Source organism: Sinohyriopsis cumingii, chromosome 17 (assembly GCF_028554795.1).
Source record: "Sinohyriopsis cumingii isolate HCF-2022 chromosome 17, ASM2855479v2, whole genome shotgun sequence".
NCBI classification, from domain to species: domain Eukaryota; kingdom Metazoa; phylum Mollusca; class Bivalvia; order Unionida; family Unionidae; genus Sinohyriopsis; species Sinohyriopsis cumingii.
The window spans coordinates 68,495,158-68,518,726 of NC_142977.1; the positions used below are offsets into that span (position 1 = coordinate 68,495,158).

The 23,569-nt window shown below is 36.8% G+C and overlaps 1 protein-coding gene across 8 annotated transcripts in view; it reads right to left on the reverse strand.

The window, feature by feature from the left end:
• LOC149779169 (protein unc-80 homolog) overlaps window positions 1–23,569 on the reverse strand; it is a 225,941-nt gene that overhangs the window by 88,346 nt on the left and 114,026 nt on the right. For all 8 annotated transcript variants that reach the window (XR_016415580.1, XM_089939731.1, XM_089939730.1 and 5 more), the window contains 9 exons: window positions 19,593–19,679; window positions 18,827–18,910; window positions 16,945–17,013; window positions 11,239–11,337; window positions 10,657–10,753; window positions 8,226–8,347; window positions 7,152–7,229; window positions 4,590–4,697; window positions 2,586–2,630 (listed from right to left, as the gene is read on the reverse strand). Coding sequence is in view for 7 of the 8 variants with exons in the window: in XM_089939731.1 (XP_089795857.1) it covers window positions 2,586–2,630; window positions 4,590–4,697; window positions 7,152–7,229; window positions 8,226–8,347; window positions 10,657–10,753; window positions 11,239–11,337; window positions 16,945–17,013; window positions 18,827–18,910; window positions 19,593–19,679 (789 nt within the window). In the remaining variant the exon portion in view is untranslated. The remainder of the gene's footprint in view (window positions 1–2,585; window positions 2,631–4,589; window positions 4,698–7,151; window positions 7,230–8,225; window positions 8,348–10,656; window positions 10,754–11,238; window positions 11,338–16,944; window positions 17,014–18,826; window positions 18,911–19,592; window positions 19,680–23,569) is intronic.

Genomic DNA, 23,569 nt, shown 5'->3' on the forward strand with positions numbered 1-23,569 from the left:
GCTGATTTGTCTGGCTTGTGGTCGGTCTGAATGTTGGCGACGGTCCTGCTATCACCGGTACCGGCTGCTCCAATGGCCTGGCTGGACGGACAGATTTCTCACTAAAATCTCTGCCATAGTATTGGTATGTTGCCGGCGGTACAGCTTGACGGACGGATTCATCACTAAAATCCCCGTAAGTCATGTTTGGTCGGACCGTTTTAGCAATAGGGTCCCCATGCTGGGACAGCTGGATGGCCGGTGATGTAGAAGTTGTATAAAGAAATGGATCCGCTGGATCCGGTAAAAACCCCATGCATCCTGACTTTCAGGCCCGAAGGCCATGTTCGGACATGCGGGGGACTTACGCCCACTGGGCAGCCTAAAATTGGGGGAACATTCCCCCAAAGAGTCAGAAAAAGCTGTGGAAGCAAGTGAGGGAAATAAGGGTAATATCTGGCCTGATGTCAATAGCTGCGTCGTCGTTTCCTGGACCAAATGACGCATCTGTTCAAAGTTGGACTGTTGTACCCTGTCAACATTATTTTCCTCCATTGCCGCTGATGTTACTGTGGCTGACGGTTGCAAACGACAAACTTTAGGTGGAGGGGGGACCCCAACATCCCCCACAAGGCTCGCAATGGAGACTGTCTTCGGATGTATACTGAGGACATCAATGCTATCTTTCTTCAACTTATTCCATCTATCCCTCCCTTTTGCTGCCTTCTGGACTACATCAGCCCAAGTTTGCTCTGTCCAAGTATTACACACGCTGCATGGTATAGATGATGTACACTTGGTACATACAATATAAGAGTCATGGTTGTCTTCTTTTGCTTTGAACTTTTTGCATTTCATGCATTTGGTTGACATTTCTACTGAAACGACACAAGAAAAGAAAACAAAGCACAAATTATCAATATAGCATGTTATTAATTCGCTAATACCACAACCGTTACTAACGGAGTAAGCGAAATTAGTCAGTGTCGCATTAACTCTTAATTTGACAACACGAGTTCCGTGATAGCATGTGTAACATGGTCTTCAGTAAACGAAATCTGTAAGGGTGACAAAGCCACTCAATTTTGAAAACAAATTGTTAAAATAATGTATACAACCTGTAGAAGAATGATTGTCCAACGCAATAAATCCAAATTTAACTTCGGATGGTCCAATTTAACGCTAAGATGGCTTGGATTGTTTGGAGGTATAATGTACGTGTTATCAGTACAAGCGAAGCTTAAAAACTAGTGACACCTGGCGGTGGCAAGGGGAGGTAAGGGGCAAGAGTTATTGCCCTTTGGTCTATATGAGATAGACAGAAAAGACAAATTTTTGTCTTTTAGTAGGGCTGGATTCGAGAGGTAGCAGGCTTATATTCCTAACGTTAATGTGATCGGGGAACGTATTTGAAGGAGAAACAGCAGTTTTAAAACTTTTTTTGAGCAGAGCTAAACATGCTTTTCTCAATATTACTTTATCACAACCAGACAGTGACAGTTCTGATATTATTAATAAGAATAGTTATGATAACACTAGACATCGCCAGACAGGGCCAGTTAAGGCATCACCAGACAGGGACAGTTAAGACATCACCAGACAGGGAAGTTAAGACATCACCAGATTGGGACAGTTAAGATATTGCCAGACAGGGACAGTTAAGATATTGCCAGACAGGGACATTTCTGATATTACTGACAGGAATGGATATGACGTCACCAGATAAGGACAAATAAGATATCGCCAGGCATGGATAGTTCAGATATTGCCAGACTGGGAAATTTCTGATATTACTGACAGGAATGGATATGACATCACCAGACAAGGACAGATAAGATATTACCAGACAGGGACAGTTAAGATATCGCCAGACAGGGACATTTCCGACATTACTGACGAGAAAAGATATCACCAGACATGGCCAGTTATGACATCACCAGACAGGGACAGTTAAGATATTGCCAGACAGGGACATTTCTGATATTACTGACAGGAATGGATATGACATCACCAGATAAGGACAAATAAGATATCGCCAGACAGGGACAATTGTGATATTACTGACGAGAAAAGATGAGATCACCTGACAAGGACAGTTAAGATATTGCCAGACAGGGACAGTTAAGATATCACCAGACAGGGACAGTTATTACTGACAGGGACAGTTATAATATCACCAGACAGGGACAGTTAATATATCACCAGACAGGGACAATTATGTTATTACTGATAGGGACAGTTATGATATCACCAGACTGGGACAGTTAAAATATTAATGATTAAAGATATTAATGAGTTTAAAGTTTCCCATAATATATTCTGAATTTTACTGCTGCAAATTCTGAAACTGGCCACTCAGAAAGACCTTAAAAAAATATATTAAAATCCTTTAAACCCATTGGTTGAAATGTATGAGTATTATATAAAGCTGAGAATATCACTTCACTCAATGCTAAAGAGCAATGACATTACTAAAGCAAATTACATATTTAAGAATGGTTGAAAGTGATACCCTTTCCTCCCCAAATATTTAATTATAATAAAGTCTTGATATTTTAAGATGGTGATCAGAATTATATTTTCACAGAAATGAACAGCATACTGACCTTGACCCAAGAGTACTTGTGAAGAGTGTCAAGACCATAGATTTCCTGAAAAATATGATAAAATTTGGAATGAGAAAAGTAATTTTGTAATCTATCAAATAAATAATAAAAGAAAAATTTCTAAATGTTTACAGTTTAAAGATATTCATGTTGTCAAAGGTTTCCTTCACATTACCATAATTCAAATTATTTTTCATACACGAAAAAATAATTATTTATTTCAATGTATGAAAAATTGTACGTAAAATAAATAATTATCATCTGGTGGTATGACCGTGTAAGAAAAATAAAGGGATCATACCTGAATAAGTTCTATGGAACACACACTACTCGACAACCTAACAGTACAAACGTACAAAGTAAACGTATATTTTCTGAGAGAGAGAGGATTATATCTGTGTGCAAGTGCATCTGCATTTAGAGCATACGTAGCTGTTATGTTGTATAATGTTGGCAAAATGATTAAGATGGTTTGAACATGTATTAGTTATGGGTATTATTTATTGGTAAATTGTATGCAACGATATGAGACCACGTTGTCAAGAAATTAAGTGCAACTTGTATTTTTACAGGAACAATAATCTCATTATCAAATTGCAATAAAAAATAAAGAACTTGAAATCATGTTTTAGTTAATGCGTGCATGTGCACACATGTATTTGACAGATAGAGAGAGATGAAACAAAACTTCGTCAGTGTACAAGACTGTATTTATTAGGGTGGTTTTTATTTGTAGCGTTTGCAAAGAAAGAAAATAAAACTATTACCTGATAATTGTGATAGTTCTCAGGTATTACGACCCTACTAAATTCCACCATCAATAAACACCGCTAAATCAACAATTCATTCTTCTTTTAATTATGATGTATATTGTCACAACAACAACGTGGCTATGCAGTGTTATTTACATGGTAATTAAACATGCTTAGTGCTTTGGGTTATTCCAGCTGAAACCAGACTGAGGGCAAGAATCAACAGAAGAGGTCAAATCAGTGAGGCTGCCAGTACTGAAATGAGGCTCTTTAGGGAAATGAAAATCTGTCAATGTGCTAATGAAGCCGTTGTCCATAAAGCAGATGTTATAAGGACAAGCGATCGTATGCATTACTTATTATACGAACTCACCAATAAAGATAATAGTGGGGTATATTGTAGAATAGATTTGCAACAAAATGTTAATTATATCCAAGACAAAACAGAACAAGTAGGATAAGAAAATATCAAAGGTCTTCCGAACTCATTTTAAAATGCACGTGGTATTTTGTAACGGTGACAGATTTAATAAGGAGAACTAAGTAATGATAATATTTAAAGGTATGGTCTGTGAAGTCCTTTGTCCATTTGTTAATAAACACCAGTAGATATTGTAATGACAATAAAAGAGCTTACGCACATGGGCCCTGCAGGATTTTTTGCAAAGGAAGGGGGGAGCCAGTCAGTCATGGCCAGGAGAGTTAGTATAGTTAAGCAGTCTGAAACAAAAGCTAATCTTTACTGAATCTTGTGACATATTTTCAGCTTTATTTGCATGATTAAACTTGTGAGAATATATATATATATATATATATATATATATATATATATATATATATATATATATATATATATATATATATATATATATTTGCAGTATGATTTCCAAGGGGGGTCATGTTACCCCCTTGATTTATGCTGCAGGCGCCCATGCTTATGCATCAATCATTGTATTTTCTCACCAACAATTAATATTAATATTTGTAAAACCAAAACGGCAATATGCTATTTTCAATCCTTTTTGCAAACATAAATCTTCTTAGTAGAAATTTTATATCCGATAATTTAATGGCTTTTAACGAAAAATACAAAAGTGATATGTACAACAAATTATGATATATTTAACTAATTATTATTTTGGTAACTGATTGTGTATGAAAAATTAAAGTGTACAAAAAAATACATGAAATACGGTATTTCAAAATTTTAAATTTTCTTTTTCATTGTGCATTGTAAAGCAAGCTAAGTCACCTTTCCAAGGTTGCCATGATACAGGCTAAACTCCGCCTCAAGAGCTTTCCTTGGAAATGATGGGAGTTTCAACAGTTCTTCGTGCAGGAAAGCAACATGGTTCTGCATCTTGAAAACAAGCAAATAAAAAACAAATAATAACATAGAAATTCAATGCAAAGGATCTATGAATACTACTAATCAATGAGAATTATGTGATTTATTCTGACCTTCAAATGCTCATTATAATTAAAATGTGCTGATTTGTTTTAGTAAAATCAACACCCTTTTATCATAAGAATAAACTGATTCACATTTTAACAAACTGAGAATGGCATCCAACCATGACCCATTGTGGTCTTTCTATCCACCTAAAAAGAACTATAATTCTACCAAAAAGTAGAAAATTTCTCCATGACCTAATGTTGATGAGATCATGTAAATTACTTAATGACCTAATGTTGATGAGATCATGTAAATTACTTAATGACCTAATGTTGATGAGATCATGTAAATTACTTAATGACCTAATGTTGATAAGATTATGTAAATTACTTGTGTGTGTGTGTCTGTGTGATTTGGATTTTTAACTCAGCTTTTAAAAAAATTTCAGTCATATTGCTATGATGTCTGCAGTGTGGCAGTTTACAGTGATGTCTAGCACTGGGACATCATGCCGCAGAACACTGGGACATCATGCCGCAGACATGTGACATGATGTCCCACCCAGTCACATTATTCTGACATGAAGCAGATTAGTCCTAACACTAACCTCTTAATGCTGAGTGCCAAGCGAGGCAGCTGTTAGTACCATTTTTGTAAGTCTCTGGTATGACTCAGCTGGGGATCAAACCCACGACCTCCCGCATCTGAGGCGGACGCTCTAACCACTAAGCCATCGGAGTAGTTGTGTGTTGATGAGATCATGTAAATTACTCAATAACCTAATGCTGATGAGACTGCTCTGGTGGGCAAGTGGTTAGAGCATATGTCTCAGAAGCAGGAGGTTGTGGGTTTGATCCCCGGCTGAGTCATACCAAAGACTTACAAAAAATGGTACTAACAGCTGCCTCGCTAGACGCTCTGCATTAAGAGGTCAGTGTTAGGACTGGTCTGCCTGGTGTCAGGATAATGTGACTGGGTGGGACATCATGCTACATGTCTGCGGCATGATGCCCCAGTGCTGGACATCACTAAAAACTGCCACACTACAGACATCGTAGCAATAGGACTGAAAAATTGTTAAAGCTACGTTAAAAATCCTAATTGCACACAAACACTAATGTTGATGAGATCATGCAAATTAATGACCTAATGTTGATGAAATCATGCAAATTCCTCCATGACCAAATGTTGATGAGATCATGTAAATTACTTAATGACCTAATGTTGATGAGATCATGTAAATTACTCAATAACCTAATGTTGATGAGACCGCTCCGGTGGCCAAGTGGTTAGAGCATCCGTCTCAGAAGTGGGAGGTTATGGGTTCAATCCCCAGCCGAGTCATACCAAAGACTTACAAAGAATGGTACTAACAGCTGCCTCGCTTGGTGCTCTGCATTAAGAGGTTAGTGTTAAGACTGGTCTGCCTGGTGTCAGGATAATGTGACTGGGTGGGACATCATGCTACATGTCTGCGGCATGATACCCCAGTGCTGGACATCACTATAAACTGCCACACAACAGACATCGTAGCGATATGACTGAAAAATTGTTAAAGCTACGTTAAAAATCCTAATCGCACACATACTTTTTGCAAATTCCTCCATGACCTAATGTTGATGAGATCATATAAATTACTTAATGACCTAATGATGGTATAATATCAATTACTTAATGACCTAATGTTGATGAGAACATGTAAATTACTTAACGACCTAATGTTGATGAGATCATGTAAAGTACTAAATAACCTAATGATGATAAGATCATGCAAATTCCTTAATGACCTAATGTTGATGAGAACATGTAAATTCCTCCATGACCTAATGTTGATGAGATCATGCAAATTTCTTAATGACCTAATGTTGATAAGATCATGTAAATTACTTAATGACCTAATGTTGATAAGATCATGCAAATTCCTTCATGACCTAATGTTGATAAGATCATGTAAATTACTTAATGACCTAATGTTGATAAGATCATGCAAATTCCTTAATGACCTAATGTTGATGAGATCATGCAAATTCCTTCATGACCTAATGATGATAAGATCATGCAAATTCCTTAATGACCTAATGTTGATGAGAACATGTAAATTCCTCCATGACCTAATGTTGATAAGATCATGTAAATTACTTAATGACCTAATGTTGATGAGATCATGCAAATTCCTTCATGACCTAATGTTGAGATCATTTCATTACTTCATGTTCATGAGCTCATGAAAATTACTTCATGCTGTAATGTTGATGAGATCATGAAAATTACTTCATGACCTAATGCAGATGAGATCATACAAATTACTTACATCAAAATCCTGCATGTTCAACAGATACTCCTTTCAAAACCATTGTGTTAACTGATATCAAGTACAGACTGGTACTATATTTATACCATAAATCAACCAGCACCTACCTGATGCTGAGCTGTGCTGTCCAGTACTGCAGTTGTGAACAATACCTTCCCTATCTCCACAAACTTCAACACTAATACCTGAAATAATAAAATATTATTATTAGTATCTAATTTTACATGTTTTAACTCAACATTAAACCAGTTAATCTTACCTTTTACCAATGTATTCTGTGTGTCTTGGCTCTGCATGCAAGTCTTCATTATTATTACATCTGATTCTCCAGTTGGTCATCTGGTGTGTGTGTGTGTGTGTGTGTGTGTGTGTGTGGCATTGGGATTTTATTAAAGTAGCTTTAACAATTTTTCAGTCATATTGCTACGATGTCTGTAGTGTGGCAGTATATAGTGATGTCTAGCATTGGGGCATCATGCCACAGACAGGTAGCATGATGTCCCACTCAGTCACATTATCCTGACATCAGGCCGCCCAGTCCTAACACTAATCTCTAAATTTTGAGTGCCTAGCAAGGCAGCTAGACAGCTGTTAGTACCATTTTTATAAGTCTTTGGTATAACTCGGCTGGAGTTTGAACCAGTGACCTGCCACACCTGAGGCGGTTGCTCTAACCACTAGGCCACTGGAACAGTGATGGTCATCTGATAATATGGTCATTAAAATAATAATGCAAAATACTGGTAACAAATTTTATTTGCCTACGTTAATAAATTTTGCTTAAACATGCTTATAAGACTTTTCTGTCAAAATGTTACATGTCCACAAAGCTCAAAATGTGTTACAAAGAGAAATCTTTACATAAATCAAAAGACTAATATAATCTTGGAACCCACCTAAGGTATCTAAATATCAAATTTGGTCTGGATTGGCCCAATCATTTTTGAGCTACTTTGTGTACAACAGAGGGTGATGGCTGGATTGATGGACCAACACACAAAACAAATATATCTCCCTGTCTTGTGGGAGGGAGTAACACCATTTATTTCCTTCGAGTCCAAAACTACATAACTGACACATAAATTTTTTAATGAAGGACTCATTCATGAACTGTTCATACAGACCATGCGTTATACATGTTACTGATTGCCCAATAATGAATAAACACTGAGAGTACATACCTGTTTATGCAAAGAATCTAATGCCTCTTCTGGATTCATGTGTACCAAACTTAGCTGTGGGTAAAAATTCCTCCGGAAGAAGTAAAAGTCTCGTACATAAGAGTTCAGGTTGTGGATCTGATCTGAAAATACAAAAAAGAACTAAACAAACATCCAAAGGCATCAATTTGTTTTTGTCCTTTGTTAAATCTGGTGTTTATTCCAATAATATGAAAATAGTAATTTATTATGAGACTTATTTTATCATATAATGTCACGAAACAATTTCTCCAAAGTTTTTATTAATCTAATTTTTAAAGAACAATGTGCTAAGATGCTGGCATAAAATTACATCACATTGTACACGTAGTTTTAAGCACAAATCACTTTAATTTTTTTGTCTGTTAATTTCACCAATTCATTGTATTTCTTTACATCTAGTTTCCATACATAACTGATTCATTCTTTAATTATTTCAAATAAAAAATAACACTATGAAAATCAATTCAATATCATTTAATTAGTTCCTTTCAAACAACACGAACACTCCTTTTATCTCCTTCATGTGTGAACTGAAGAGAATTTGCTGTTCAAAGCATAGCCCCTCCCCCAATCTTTTAATCTCCCCAAGTTTAACATGAGAAAGAAATAACAATGATTTTTTTCCCCCATGTGAAACATCTCATTTGATTTCAGTTGTTTTCTAATCATAACAGCAGTAAAAAATCTGACTTTTGGATGACCATTAGTGCTACAATAAAGATTTAAAATAGTCAAACATAAAAATTGTCAAAAGCATCAAAAGTATTTGTGAAACTTTATTGACACAAAAATTATAATAATTAAACTAACAAGTCATTCTTGAAATGTTAAAAACCCTGCAGTCACCTAGGTTGGCATGTTTGAATTTCTCTACATAACTTCCACATTTTGACCTAAAAAGATGCATTTACTAACTGGAACGATGAACTATAGATAAATCTAACAAAATACTCTTTAAATGCCTTAAATAATTTAGTTATTAACAATGAGGTTACCTGTATATGTGCTCTATGTTTAAAATGCATTTAAACTTTAATCGAGTCATAGGGACCATGCAGTCATAAAGAATTCTTATCTAGTGCACCTGAACAGAGCTGCAGCATGAAATTTTCCATTCTGGATCTGATGCCTATTCAGCCTTAGTTAACACCCATTAATAACTTGGATTTTCTTTAATAATGACCTCTCTTTCACTGAATACTTTTTCATAAACAAAATAAAAGGTTAATTTATGGCCAAATAATGTATTTCATACATTCCTTTCTTAAGAAACTTGCGTCATTTATACAATCTTGAAAACATGTTACACATATTGATGTCAGCAACTTCAAGGCAAATATCTGCAGACAACAGTACATGTCCCTACATTTTAAATCACAAAACATGTTGCATTTGTTGAACTGAATCTCCATCTAAGAGTCTGTATTGGCACTAGAGATTTTGGTAATCACCAATGCCAACACAGCTTAACAAGAAACATTATCCTTGCTGAACACATTCCATAATATAAATAATAATAAAACAAAATTTGTGTCCATCAGACTTGACAACACCAAAGTTAAAACAATTTCAAAATATAGATAATTTTGAGATATTTTTTTATAATGGCATAACAATCTAAATTAGGTCATCTACATGTAAATATTAAGAAGCATACAAAAACTTTCAACTGTCTACCTCAAGTAGCAAAACAATATGCCCAGTTTTGCAATGTAAGCACAAAGAAAATGTATTGCTTTGTGTCAAGTGAACATAGTTGTGAACATGATTTGTATACAACAATAATAATAAATGATTGAAAGTAAAAAAGACATCTAAGTGAAAAATAGCCCAGATCTGGAAGCACCAGATCTGGATGCAAATCTTGGACTGCAAGGTAAACTGAAAACAAAAATAAAGTTCAAGAATGTTACATCTTGCCTACTCTGCTTCTGTACGGTTTCATAACAAGAATCCAATATCATCCATCCATGAGAAGTAGGTAAGCGAGTCCCATCTTTGCTAGTGGTGGGGCATAATTTCATTGATGCATTCACCCATAAAGTTTCACTTCTATAACAGAAACCATTTTGTACATTTGGGGTCAAATGCAAAAAACTTAAAGTGGATATCTATACTTACAGAGACAACTACAATAATGTGTGTGTGTGCACGTTTTTCATTTTTAGTCTTTTCTTACATTCTAAGTCATACTGATACAATGTCTGATGTGTGGCAGTTTATAGTTATGTCTAACACTGAGGCATCATGCCACAGACATTTGGCATCATGTCCCACCCAGTCACATTATCCTGACACCAGGCCGACCAGTGCTAACACTAACCTTTTAATGCTGAGTGCCAAGCAAGCCTAATGCCAGTAGTGCTTAAATCTTGCTTTTCTTTAGTGATAAGCAATAAACAGAACTTACTGGACTTTGTGTCTACTAGATAGTAGGAACCCTGTTCTTCTTCTGGTATGTTGAAAAATTCCAAGCTCTCTTGCAGGATTGAGATAAACTGTGTGTCCTGAAAATGCAACCATATTGTAAACATCCTTGTCCAATTTCACAATGTAAACATATATAACAAGATTACTGTGTGAGATGTCTTTTCATCTGATGAATCTATGTCATATGATTTGTAATTTAATTATTATCTTAGACTGTCATGACATTGCTGAAGACATGATCTTTTTTGTGACCTTGTGCTACTAAAATGGCATTTTTACTATTCCAAATTTAATTTTAAAATCTTGCACAAAATCATTTAATAAATCAATTACAAACATGTGTTTCTGTGAATATGAAGTTTTATGAAACAGCAAACATATAATTGTTTTGCTTCAGTCAATGTTAGGTTTACTGGTTAATAAAACTTCATATTAAACTCAACGTGTCATAATTAAATGATATCAAACCTATCTCTACACCAGGTTAATACACCAAAAATTCAGTTTCATTTCACTGGATTTATTTAATTTTACAAAATATCTAATGAACTACATAATTCACCTCATGAACAGGGAACTGGGATGGGACACCAGTGAGATCAGGTCCATGTACTATGATCTTCTTCGCCATGGGAACATTAGCTGAGATCAGGATGTGTGGCTGAAATTTGGAAATATAAAACTGTATATGTTACATGCATGAAAAATATGCAGGTGTTAATTAATTATGTTTTTTAAAATGAAATTTTAAATTCCTTAAGTTTCTGTGGGTGCAAGTGTGTGATTGACCTGTATAGCAGTACAAATATCTAGAAACAAGAGTGCCTCAAAGAGACTAACACAGTTCCAGGAATTCTAAGGTATGACCATTTCATCATTTTAACTTCTAAGAACTGAAACCTAACTTAGCCACTGTAGTAGAAGCCATACCGGATGTAAGATCATTTAAGACAAACCATTAGAAAACTTCCAGTGAAAACCCCACACTGATTTGACCATCCAGTGAGGAGAATCTGAGACAAGATTTTTAGCATTGTCATTGCAGCCGCCATAATTGACGTAAATCATTACCAACTTCATTCTGGACCAACTAGATATAATCAGTATACTAGTAAAAAAGTTAGGTTGATATGACCTTCCATTTAAGAGGATTAGCAAAGACGTGTTGATGGTAACTGCCATGGTAGCAATAATGTTTTGTCAAATCAATACAGTTTCATCTAGTACCAACAAGTCATCTTAAGAAGTCTTTTGGAAAAATCCCATGCCAAAATGACTTTCCATTCATGAGGAGTAAGAACAATTTCAAGATAGCTGCCATGGCAGCACTATTAGATGTCAGATCAGCTCCAAGTTCATTTGGAAGCAAGTTTACATCATAAAAATTTGACCATCGAGTCATTAGGAGTAGCAAGAACAAGATTTTCAAGATGGCTGTGGTAGTTGCCACATTGGATGTTCAATTAGTACCATTTTTAAAAAAATACAACTCTCCCTCAATAATTCACACAAACTTGGGTCCAAAAATATAGACCATGACACAAGTGCCATGGGACCCCTGATAAATTAAGGTATGGCAATGACAGTGAGTAGTGGGGGTGGGTAGGTGGTGCAGACAAGTTGCTGAATTACTGTTATATACCATCTAATATACTGGATATCTAATCATTTTGTGATTTCAGTGAACATCCCATTTGATATTACCATCCAATCCAGAAAAATATCAATAATAAGATTTTCATAACGGCTGCTATGACCAGAAGAGCTAATTTGTGATGAGTGTATTGCAAAATTCCCCAACGACGTTGAGGGGGTGATGTTAATGCTGCATCACAAGATGTATGAACTTCTACAGTGAAGTCACTGGTTAGGGCGGAAGGTCTTTACAGATCAATTACCAAGAGTTCAGGACCAGGGCACACCATATGTATTAGTGGATTGTGGCTGTGGCCAAACAGTTATGGTTCGAAAAAGCTGTAAAGGGAGATCTCTTCTGCCATGGCTGGCCATCTGCCTAGGAGAGAGAAACTCCGATATAAAACCTATGGCCTGTGGACCTCACTGTCACTGTCCTGGCTTGCTGGAATATGGCAGATGAATCCTAGCTTTAAAGGGTGGGGCCAGTTTGCGCAGACTGCACTCCACCTAAAAGCTCCATTGCACAGGCATGAAGGAACTATCTACTGTCTACTGTTTACGTCTACCATTACATCACTACGACTCTATCAAGCCCTGCAGCGATGGGAAAGACGCGAAAACAGCAGGTGAAAGATATCACTGGAAGCTACAGTCCCAATCCTACATGCAGGCAACTCAGGCCTCTGCCCATCTGATGTTGATCCGGAGACAACACCATCACCCGGTAGCAGCCTGAGTGACCAAGCATCCTTTTCTAGGAAAGTACTGCTTGCTCCACAAAGAGAAGGGCGTAGAAAAGGTGCCCTAACCAAAGCTTGTCTCCTTCCCCACCCCGTTGGCTTGTTGGAACATCAAAACACTGCTAGACTCAACCGATAGCAACAGACCAGAACAATGCTCTGCCTTGATCACACAGGAACTATCTTGCCTTGGTGTTGACACTGCTGCACTTAGTGAAGTCCACCTTTCAGAGGAATGAAGTCTGAGAACTCGGCACTGGATACACCTTGTACTGGTCAGGAAAACTAAAAACTGAAAAACAACTCTCAGGAGTTGGTTTCATGGACTCAATCACCATAAAGTTAACAAACCTTCCCACTGGTCACACTGCCTGCATCATGTCCATGCATCTCCAGTTAGAGAACCAACAAGATGCCACACTCTTCAATGCATATGCTCCAACACTCCAGGCAGATCCTTCTGAAAAGGATAAATTCTACGCTGACATGTGCAGACTTCTCAAGAGCATCCCAGAGAGTGACAAAATAACCATCCTTGGAGATTTCAATGCCAGCATGTAACCATCCTGGAGATTTCAACGCCAGAGATTTTAAGACTCAGAAGCCTGGGAAACATGGCATGGGTGGCTGTAATGACAATGGGTGCCTGCTTCTTGAATTTTGCACAGAATTACAGCTCATTATCACAAACACCATATTCCAGCAGAAAGACATCCAGAAAAAGACCTGGATGCATCCTAGATCAAAACAATGGCACCTAATCGATTACATCATAGTACGCCAGAGGGACTTAAAAGATGTCCTTCATACCAGAGTGATGCCTAGTGCAGAGTGCCACACAGATCATTGCCTTGTCCAATGCAAGCTTGACTTTCACTTCAAGCCCAGGCCCAGAGAACAATGAGGCACCTGGAGAAGGAAGCTCCAGTCAAAAACCTGTTGTCTGCAGACGTCAAGGCAGATTTTCAAGACAGCCTGCAGTCTAGACTTGAAGAAGCCAATTTTCTCCCAGATCTACCTCTGGAAGAGATCGCATCAAGGCTGCCATTCTGCAAACCTCAGAAGAAATCCTTGGATTCACCACTAAGAAAAACAAAGACTGGTTTGATGAAAACAACCAAGAAATCTAAGACTACAATGGGTTCTATGAAGTGTTGATGAAAGCAGTGTATAGTCCTTCCTTCCAGATACAGATCCCCCTATGGAGTGCAGATGACCAAGAGCTACTCACTGACAGGGAATCTATCCTGAACCTCTTGTCAGAGCACTCCCGCTCTCTTCAGCACTAGGCGCACAGTAAAGAAGGCAGCTACTGACCGCATCCCACAACAGCCACCAAAGATGGAACTCGATGAGGCACCCACACTGCAAGAAACTTTAAAAGCCATTTGACACGGTGAGCAGAACTTGACTGTGGAAAATCCCTGAAAAGCTCAGCTGTCCTCCAAAGTTTCTTACCATGGTCATCCAGCTACATGAAGACCAGCTTGGTCAGGTCAGAAACATTAACAACCTGTCACAGACCTTCCCCATCGTAAATGGTGTGCAACAGAGCTGCATTTTGACCACCACATTGTTCTCAATCTTCTTCAGCATGATGCTCCAAAAAGCAACAGAAGACCTTGCTGATGAAGATGGCATCTATATCCGATTTCATACTGATGGCAACCTCTTCAACTTAAGACGACTTCAAGCCCACACCAAGACTTCAGAAAAATTGATTAGAGAACTTCTCTTTTGCAGACACCGCTGCCCTTGGTGCCCACAGGGAAGCTGCCTTACAGCACATAACATCCTGCTTTATAGAAGCTTGCCAGCTCTTTGGTCTTGAGGTCAGCCTAAAGAAAACTGAGGCACTTCACCAGCCTGCTCCTAAGGAAAAGTACCAGCCAACAAGCATCTTCATTGACCAGACAGAGCTGAATGTAGTCTACCAGTTCACCTACCTAGGCTTTGTGATATCCACTGATGCCATGATTGACAAAGAAATAGATAACAGACTGGACAAGGCAAACATCACCTTCGGCAGACTCTATAAATGAGTGTGGTACACTGCCAGTCTCAAGAGAGATACAAAAATCAGTCTACAGAACTGTCGTACTGACCACCTTCCTATATGGCACCGAATTTTGGGTCACCTATGGTCACCACCTTTGCCTCCTTGAATGCTTCCATCAGCACTGCCTCCGCACCATCCTCAACATCCAATGGAGTGATTTCATTATCAAGACTTAAGTCCTCAAACAAGCAGGGATCACCAGCACTGAGGCCACGCTCATGAAGATACAGCTATGCTAGGCAGGGCACATGTCCTGGATGGTGAATCATCGCCTGCCAAAGATCACACTGTATGGTGTGCTGTCCATTGGCCACCGTGATAGAGGGGCACCTCAAAAGAGATAGAAAGACTCCTTGAAAAAGACACCACATGTGGCATTGATCACCGCCAATGGGCATCACAAACTGCTGACCATGAAAGCTGGCGATGTACAGTTCACTGGGCCACTGCCACCTTTGAACAAAATAGACAAGCCAGCATGGAGGAAAAAAGATGGTGAAGAAAAAAACAGGAACCATCGGCAGCACCCACCACAATGCAGACATTCATCTGCAGCATCTCTGGATCGTCGTGTCTGTCATATATTGGGCTCATCAGCCACAAGTGCATGTGCAATAGCCGTGGATATCCACCTTCCTAAATCTTCGCATTTGAAGTCAAGCCAACAACAGAGGAATTTAAAATGTCTGAAGATATAACCCAAAGACCGAAACCATACAAGTGGCAAAACACATCTTATGGTCTACTTTTAGCCATACAGGTGTTTTCCTCTGGGAAATGATGCTCATAAATTCATATATTCACTCCATATATGGTTATCATCTACAGTTTCAAAAATGTGCCTATGGACACCCAAACCCCCAATATACCAACTCTCTCAACCCTATCGTGGAGGTTCCAATTCTGGAAAGTGCTTTCATTCATACCAGTACTATGTGACTACATCTTCCACACCATTCACTTCATGATAGATGCTCTAATTTCTTCACTGCTTATCTTTTCTTGAGAGTTGTTTTATACCAATTATTCCAACAATTAAAGGAAAGTCCTTCAAATGCTTTACTGACCAAAAAGAATTTCCAGGAATTAAAGATAAGACAATTTCTTTGTTTTAATTGCTGAGTGCTCAAACCATCTCCGATATTCTTCAGCAATAACAAGATTTTCAAATGAGCACTGTTATTGCCATCATGGACGTAAGATTGACATCATTTTCATTTAGGACCTACTAGACATCATCTGAAGCATTTAGATGAAAATGCCATGTGAAAATGACCATCCATTCAGGAGAAAAAATAACAATTTTTAAAATGACCATCATGGTGTCAAGAGTGGATGTCAGATCAGCAATATGTTCACTTAGAACCAACTAGATACCAGAACAAAAATCTTGAGGTGAAGTCCCTATGTCAACAGGACTTTCCATTGCGGATGACTAGCAGTAACAAGATTTTCAGGTGAAGTCCCTATGTCAACAGGACTTTCCATTGAGGATGACTAACAGTAACAAGATTTTCCGGTGAAGTCCCTATGTCAGCAGGACTTTCCATTGAGGATGGTTAGCAGTAACAGCACCAGTCCAACCAAAACATAGGATGAATGCATACGCAACATTTCACAGCGATTCTCCAGGTAATTTAGAATGAGTAGTGATAAAAAGCATAAGATAATGTTGTGATGAACAAATGATAGAAGATGGACAACGCGCCATCGCATACCTTCTTCTGATCTATGACAAGTCAACCTAAAATGAATGCATCAGTTATCACAAGTAACTTGTTTTGCACTTTTCTGTGAGATGGGATTGGTAAAAAAAACAAAACAAACTTACATCACACTGTTCTTTTTTAAGGGTCTGCTTCAAATCCTTGAAGTATATTCCTTCAACACTTGGAATGACCTGCAATGAATTGAGTACTCTATCAGTTTTCCTACATAATAAAAAGATGTGCAGTTTTAATTCCCATGTGAAATAAACACTCATTTTAGACCTCAACAATAAAAACATGCAGATAAAGAGTAAATTTTAAAATTGGATGCCCATCCTAACCAAGGATGCATGTGACCTCAAATCGGTCATTACAATAAAAGACAATTATAAAGAAAACCTTTTCAAAAATTTACTTGCTGGAAAATTTAAATGAACTTTATTTTGTGACAAAAATTACTAACTTCACTAAATAAAGGCGAAAACTAGCAATGATATATAATCCTGAAAGGTTCATACCTCTGCAGAAAGGGAGATAATCAAAAAGATGAGAAAAGCATATTATGAAGGAGTGTATGTGTGTGTGTGATTAGGATTTTTAATGTAGCTTTTAACAATTTTTCAGTCATATAGCTAAGATGTCTGCAGTGTGGCAGTTTATAGTGATGTCTAGCACTGGGGCATTATGCCGCAGCACATAGTATAATGTCCCACGCAGTAGTCCTAACACTAGCCTCAATGTTGAGCGCCAAGCAAGGCAGCTGTTAGCCTCAATGTTGAGCGCCAAGCAAGGCAGCTGTTAGCAACATTTTTGTAAGTCTTTGGTATGACTCGGCCGGGGTTTGAACCCATGAACTCCTGCTTCCGAGGCGGATGCTATAACCACTAGCAGCAGAGCGGTCCCATATTTAAGAACTGCATGAGAAAAGGAAACTACATATATTCAATGGTAAACCCATTTTCAAACAACAACAACACAGAGGAAAAAATCAAGGACCCTTACTCTTAAGGGAGAAGTGCTGAATTACAATCCTGAAAGGCACAAGTATATGAACAAAAAAAGTTGAAATACAAAATGGCTTACAAATTTGTTGAGGAGACATACTTGTGGCAAGACACCATGAATGTTAATCACAGAATTTTTCAATCAAGGGTTACAATGCTGTGGAGAAAACAGCATAAAGACATTATCTCCAATGATCTTGTGATTTACCTCGTGATACAGAGCAAAGAAGAAATCATTTAGACTTATATAAAACCTTTTTAAGAACTGCTACATATTCAAGATGACTGCTTGACAAAGAGCTTTTCAGGCAAAAATATTTTGGAGGTAAAGAGCCTCACTTCCAGCCCAAATATATAAGTTTCAATTTCAAGTAAATATTTCCAAACAACCTCTCAAATACTGAAAATCAGTGATTACAGACTTGCCCAAGACCTATGTTCTAAAACCTTCCTAAGAGTCCATATGTTACAGTATGAGACCACAAATTACTTTACTGCCTGAGAATCAATCTACTTGTGGTGGAATAAAATACTGAGTGCTAGATATTTTGAGATGCACCCTCTTGCTAGTAGATTTAATTTGTTTCCATTATTCATTTCATAAACTTGAATCAATGTACTAATGTTGACATTAAAATGTTTAATTAATTTCCTACTGACAAAACAGCATATGCACTTTTGGTATTATGCAATGCTATTAGGTGCAGACTGGGGAGTTCCCTGTAGAACATGGCTAAAAAAATGCTGAATATTTTTTTATCTAACTCTGATGTATGATTTGATGCCAATTAAACGAACAAATACTTTCCCTTTTTTAATACATGAACATTAAGTTTTATGTGAAATGCATTATTGCCCTGATTCCAAATATATATTAAACGAATGCATCAATAATCACAAGTGTGAGGTTCTTGCAATTATTTTCAGATGAATTAAGTTCTGATGAACCTAAGACTGTGTGTTATTAAACAACCACTGCTCTAACCAAGACTCAACTTACCTGCCACAAGAGTGCCAAAGCCCCACCAATTGCCTCGTTCCCTCCAGACTGAGGCGTACGCACATAAAACATCACAAAACCAATCTGAAATAAGTCAACAAATTCAATAAAATAATAAAACATTGCCAATCTAGTCTTAAAAGGTCTGACATGTAGCATCCAGTAACCTTCTAAATTATGATCAAAATGTAATGTATGAATAGATCTACAGTCTCCTCTTAAGCAACAAAAGTTGGTCATTTTGGAGGGGGGAAAAAATTGAAAAAATGTAGCAACTATTTAAAATACTTTATGGAAAATGATTTGGACTTAGAAATAAGATCAATGTCTTTAAAAACTGCAAAACAGCAGATATGCATAATTTTGCTGCTGGCTTGAGATTATTACTCTGAATCAAAGCTATCAAATCCCAGAACCAATGTAAATGCTGTATATGACTTAAGTTGATGATACATGAACATATTTTTATTTTTAATAATTTGCTATTAATTGCTATAATTAAATCAATACAAACGGAAAGAACAAAATCCTTGGGGGGGTGGGAGCAATATTCCAACATACCAGTTTGGAGTAAGTCATGTTTGTTAAGTCTGTTTAAAAACTTTTGATGTATATTTAAGAAGAAGCAAGACACTACAGATTTCCAATTAATCAAATCAATTGAAACATTACAGAATGCCATTTGCATTTATAGTTCCCAAGTTTCATGTCATGGATTTGCAACATTAATGATATACAATTTATTTCGAATGATGATCACACTTACCAGGTAATTGAACAAAGAGTGGGCCATCTGTGATGGAAGCTCATGATAATATAATAACATTTTCCGCAGCAGGAACAATAACTCCTCCTGTAGGATAAATTAAAATAGTTACATGTTACCTCAGCTTTCTCACTATGCTGAATTTGTCAAGAAATTTGAATGCGTCACAAAAATGTTAAGAAAACAAGTTTATTTTCCATCCAAGAGCACTCACTTTTTCTTTTGACAGATGCCAAACAAAAGGCACTAATAAAGAAATGCTTTCAAACAAATACAATGAAGCAATACAAATTTCTCTGCTTTTGTGAATCGCATATATGAATCTTCGAGTCAAAATCACAAAAAAAATTAATACAGGCACTGCTTGCAAAAGTGTGAATGAAAGTTGCAGAACTTACCTGTTCTGAAACACTAATTCATTTCCATTATTACCAAACAAAATGACTGCGAGGTGTGAGTGTTGCATTTTAAATATGTTCAAAAATTCTGCAACAAAACCTGATAACTTTGTATCAAACAATATACTACAGTATCACTCATTTTAATGGATACTGGTGTTGCCCGAAACCGAAAATTTAAAGACCCTATGAAAACTTGGCCATATATCTTAATCTCATTTTCCTGCTGTGTTTCATTCATAGAGATCAAAAAAGCTTTTAGATAAATCAGTCATTTACTCTACCAATAAATTACTAGCTTCTACATGTGGTTTGACCCTTAAAAAAAAAGAATTATATGCATTTTATACTGTTTCAGTGCACTCAGCACTACATGGTATACAGTACCTGTAATTTGTACTCACTGACTGACTTAAATTATTACGTTTTGACCTAAGTAAGAATAGACAGAAAGAGATAAAAGCATAAGGTTTTTAAATATGCTATTACTGAAAATAAAAGAAATAAAACTATTATATGAAAACTAGGTTTAATACTTACTGAAATCAATTTTTTCAAAACATTTTAATCCTCATGAAAGCATGTCTCATTTTATCCATGCATACTAATCCCAAAGAACAACAGGACTATAACATACTAGAAATATTGCTTGAAGCACAATTACTGATGAAACAGTAGGTGTACGAACTTATTACTGCAGAGTAATGAAGCTCACACTTCATTGTTTTTCAGAAAAAACCAATAAATCAACATCATGTCAACCATGTCTGCTGGTACACACAAATGTTTGTCAAGTAAATAATCCTGAAATTGGTAAATTTAAGCAAGTTCTGCATTTTCAACACCTCATATAATTATGTTTGATCTTTCACCCATTTTTGTGATAGTCACAATTATCCATTCAGCGTGAATAGGCTTGAAGTTTTAAGTGAAATCTAGTGGATGTAGTGGCTGTACTTGAGGCAAGTTCAAAATAACTGAATGATTCCATTGCTTTTCAAAGTTAGTATCTTCACACTTTGATGGGCTCTAAACACATCATATGTTGACAATGCTTGCTATCCATATTGAGCTGGTCATGTGTTTAGTTCACATGTGGAATGATGATATTAACTGGGATCTGGATTGAATTTTACCAATCTTTATGCTATGGTTGTTATGTATAATCTACACATTGTACATAAATAGAGGACTGTATAACTAGTTTCATTCTGATTTTGGAGTCATTCTCATTTCATGTGTTCCTGCTTTAAGTTTGCAGACATAATTTATCTTGTACTTAGATATTATTTGAGAGGAAAAGCGTTTGGAGTGTTCAGTGGAAATAGAAAGTTCTCATTCTTTGGACTATATTATTATTTTGGAACTGTTATAAATTATTCAAAGAAATTCTGGACAATGCCATCTTGACAATGTCATGGTTCTTGGAGCACCAGTACATTTCCAGTTTTTAAATTTATAAGGAACTTTTCCTTCATTTAAGACTGTCATAGATGTTTATAAGGATTTGCCTGTATTCACTTCATAATACTATAAGTTCCTCTCACATTTTCATTTATAACTTTGTTAAATGAATTGTTTAAGTTTTACAAATTTGTTGGTTTTGGTTTTTTTCTGTTACTTAGCTTGTGACCATAGAGTTGTAACAATTGTGTTCAGAAAGTAAATGATGGTTTAACTTTATGGTCAGTGTTTAAAAGAAGAGATCATGCACATGAACTGTAACTTTATGAACAATGTTTTAAGAATGAGATCATGTACATGTACTGTATTGTTTTGGACAGTGGTTTAAGGAAGAGATCATACACATGTACTGTATCTTTATAGATAATGTTTTAAGTAAGAGATCGTGCACATGTACTGTAACTTTATGGACAGTGGTTTAAGAGTGAGATCATGCACATGTACTGTAACTTTATGGACAGTGGTTTAAGAGTGAGATCATGCACATGTACTGTAACTTTATGGACAGTGGTTTAAGAGTGAGATCATGCACATGTACTGTAACTTTATGGACAGTGGTTTAAGAGTGAGATCATGCACATGTACTGTAACTTTATGGACAGTGGTTTAAGAGTGAGATCATGCACATGTACTGTAACTTTATGGACAGTGGTTTAAGAGTGAGATCATACACATAAACTGTAACTTTCTGAACAATGTTTTAAGAATGAGATCATGCACATGTACTGTATCGTTATGGACAGTGGTTTAAGAGTGAGATCATACACATAAACTGTAACTTTGTGAACAATGTTTTAAGAATGAGATCATGCACATGTACTGTATCGTTATGGACAGTGGTTTAAGAGTGAGATCATACACATGTACTGTAACTTTATGGACAGTGGTTTAAGAGTGAGATCATACACATGTACTGTAACTTTATGGACAGTGGTTTAAGAGTGAGATCATACACATAAACTGTAACTTTATGGACAGTGGTTTAAGAGTGAGATCATGCACATGTACTGTAACTTTATGGACAGTGGTTTAAGAGTGAGATCATACACATAAACTGTAACTTTGTGAACAATGTTTTAAGAATGAGATCATGCACATGTACTGTATCGTTATGGACAGTGGTTTAAGAGTGAGATCATGCACATGTACTGTAACTTTATGGACAGTGGCTTAAGGAAGAGATCATACCCATGTACTGTAACTTTATGGACAGTGGTTTAAGGAAGTGATCATGCACATGTACTGTAACTTTATGGACAGTGGTTTAAGGAAGAGATCATGCACATGTACTGTAACTTTATGGACAGTGGTTTAAGGAAGAGATCATACATGTGTACTGTAACTTTATGGACAGTGGTTTAAGGAAGAGATCATACCCATGTACTGTAACTTTATGGACAGTGGTTTAAGGAAGAGATCATACCCATGTACTGTAACTTTATGGACAGTGGTTTAAGGAAGAGATCATACCCATGTACTGTAACTCTATGGACAGTGGTTTAAGGAAGAGATCATACATGTGTACTGTAACTTTATGGACAGTGGTTTAAGGAAGAGATCATACCCATGTACTGTAACTTTATGGACAGTGGTTTAAGGAAGAGATCATACCCATGTACTGTAACTCTATGGACAGTGGTTTAAGGAAGAGATCATACCCATGTACTGTAACTTTATGGACAGTGGTTTAAGGAAGAGATCATACCCATGTACTGTAACTTTATGGACAGTGGTTTAAGGAAGAGATCATACACATGTACTTAACTTTATGGACAGTGGTTTAAGAATGAGATCATACCCATGTACTGTAACTTTATGGACACTGGTTTAAGGAAGAGGTCATACACATGTACTGTAACTTCATGGACAGTGGTTTAAGAGTGAGATTGTGCACATGAACTGTAACTCTATGGACAGCGGTTTAAGGATGAGATCATACACATGTACTGTAACTTTATGGACAGTGGTTTAAGGAAGAGGTCATACACATGTACTGTAACTTTATGGACAGTGGTTTAAGAGTGAGATTGTGCACACGAACTGTAACTCTATGGACAGTGGTTTAAGAATGAGATCATACCCATGTACTGTAACTTTATGGAGAGTGGTTTAAGG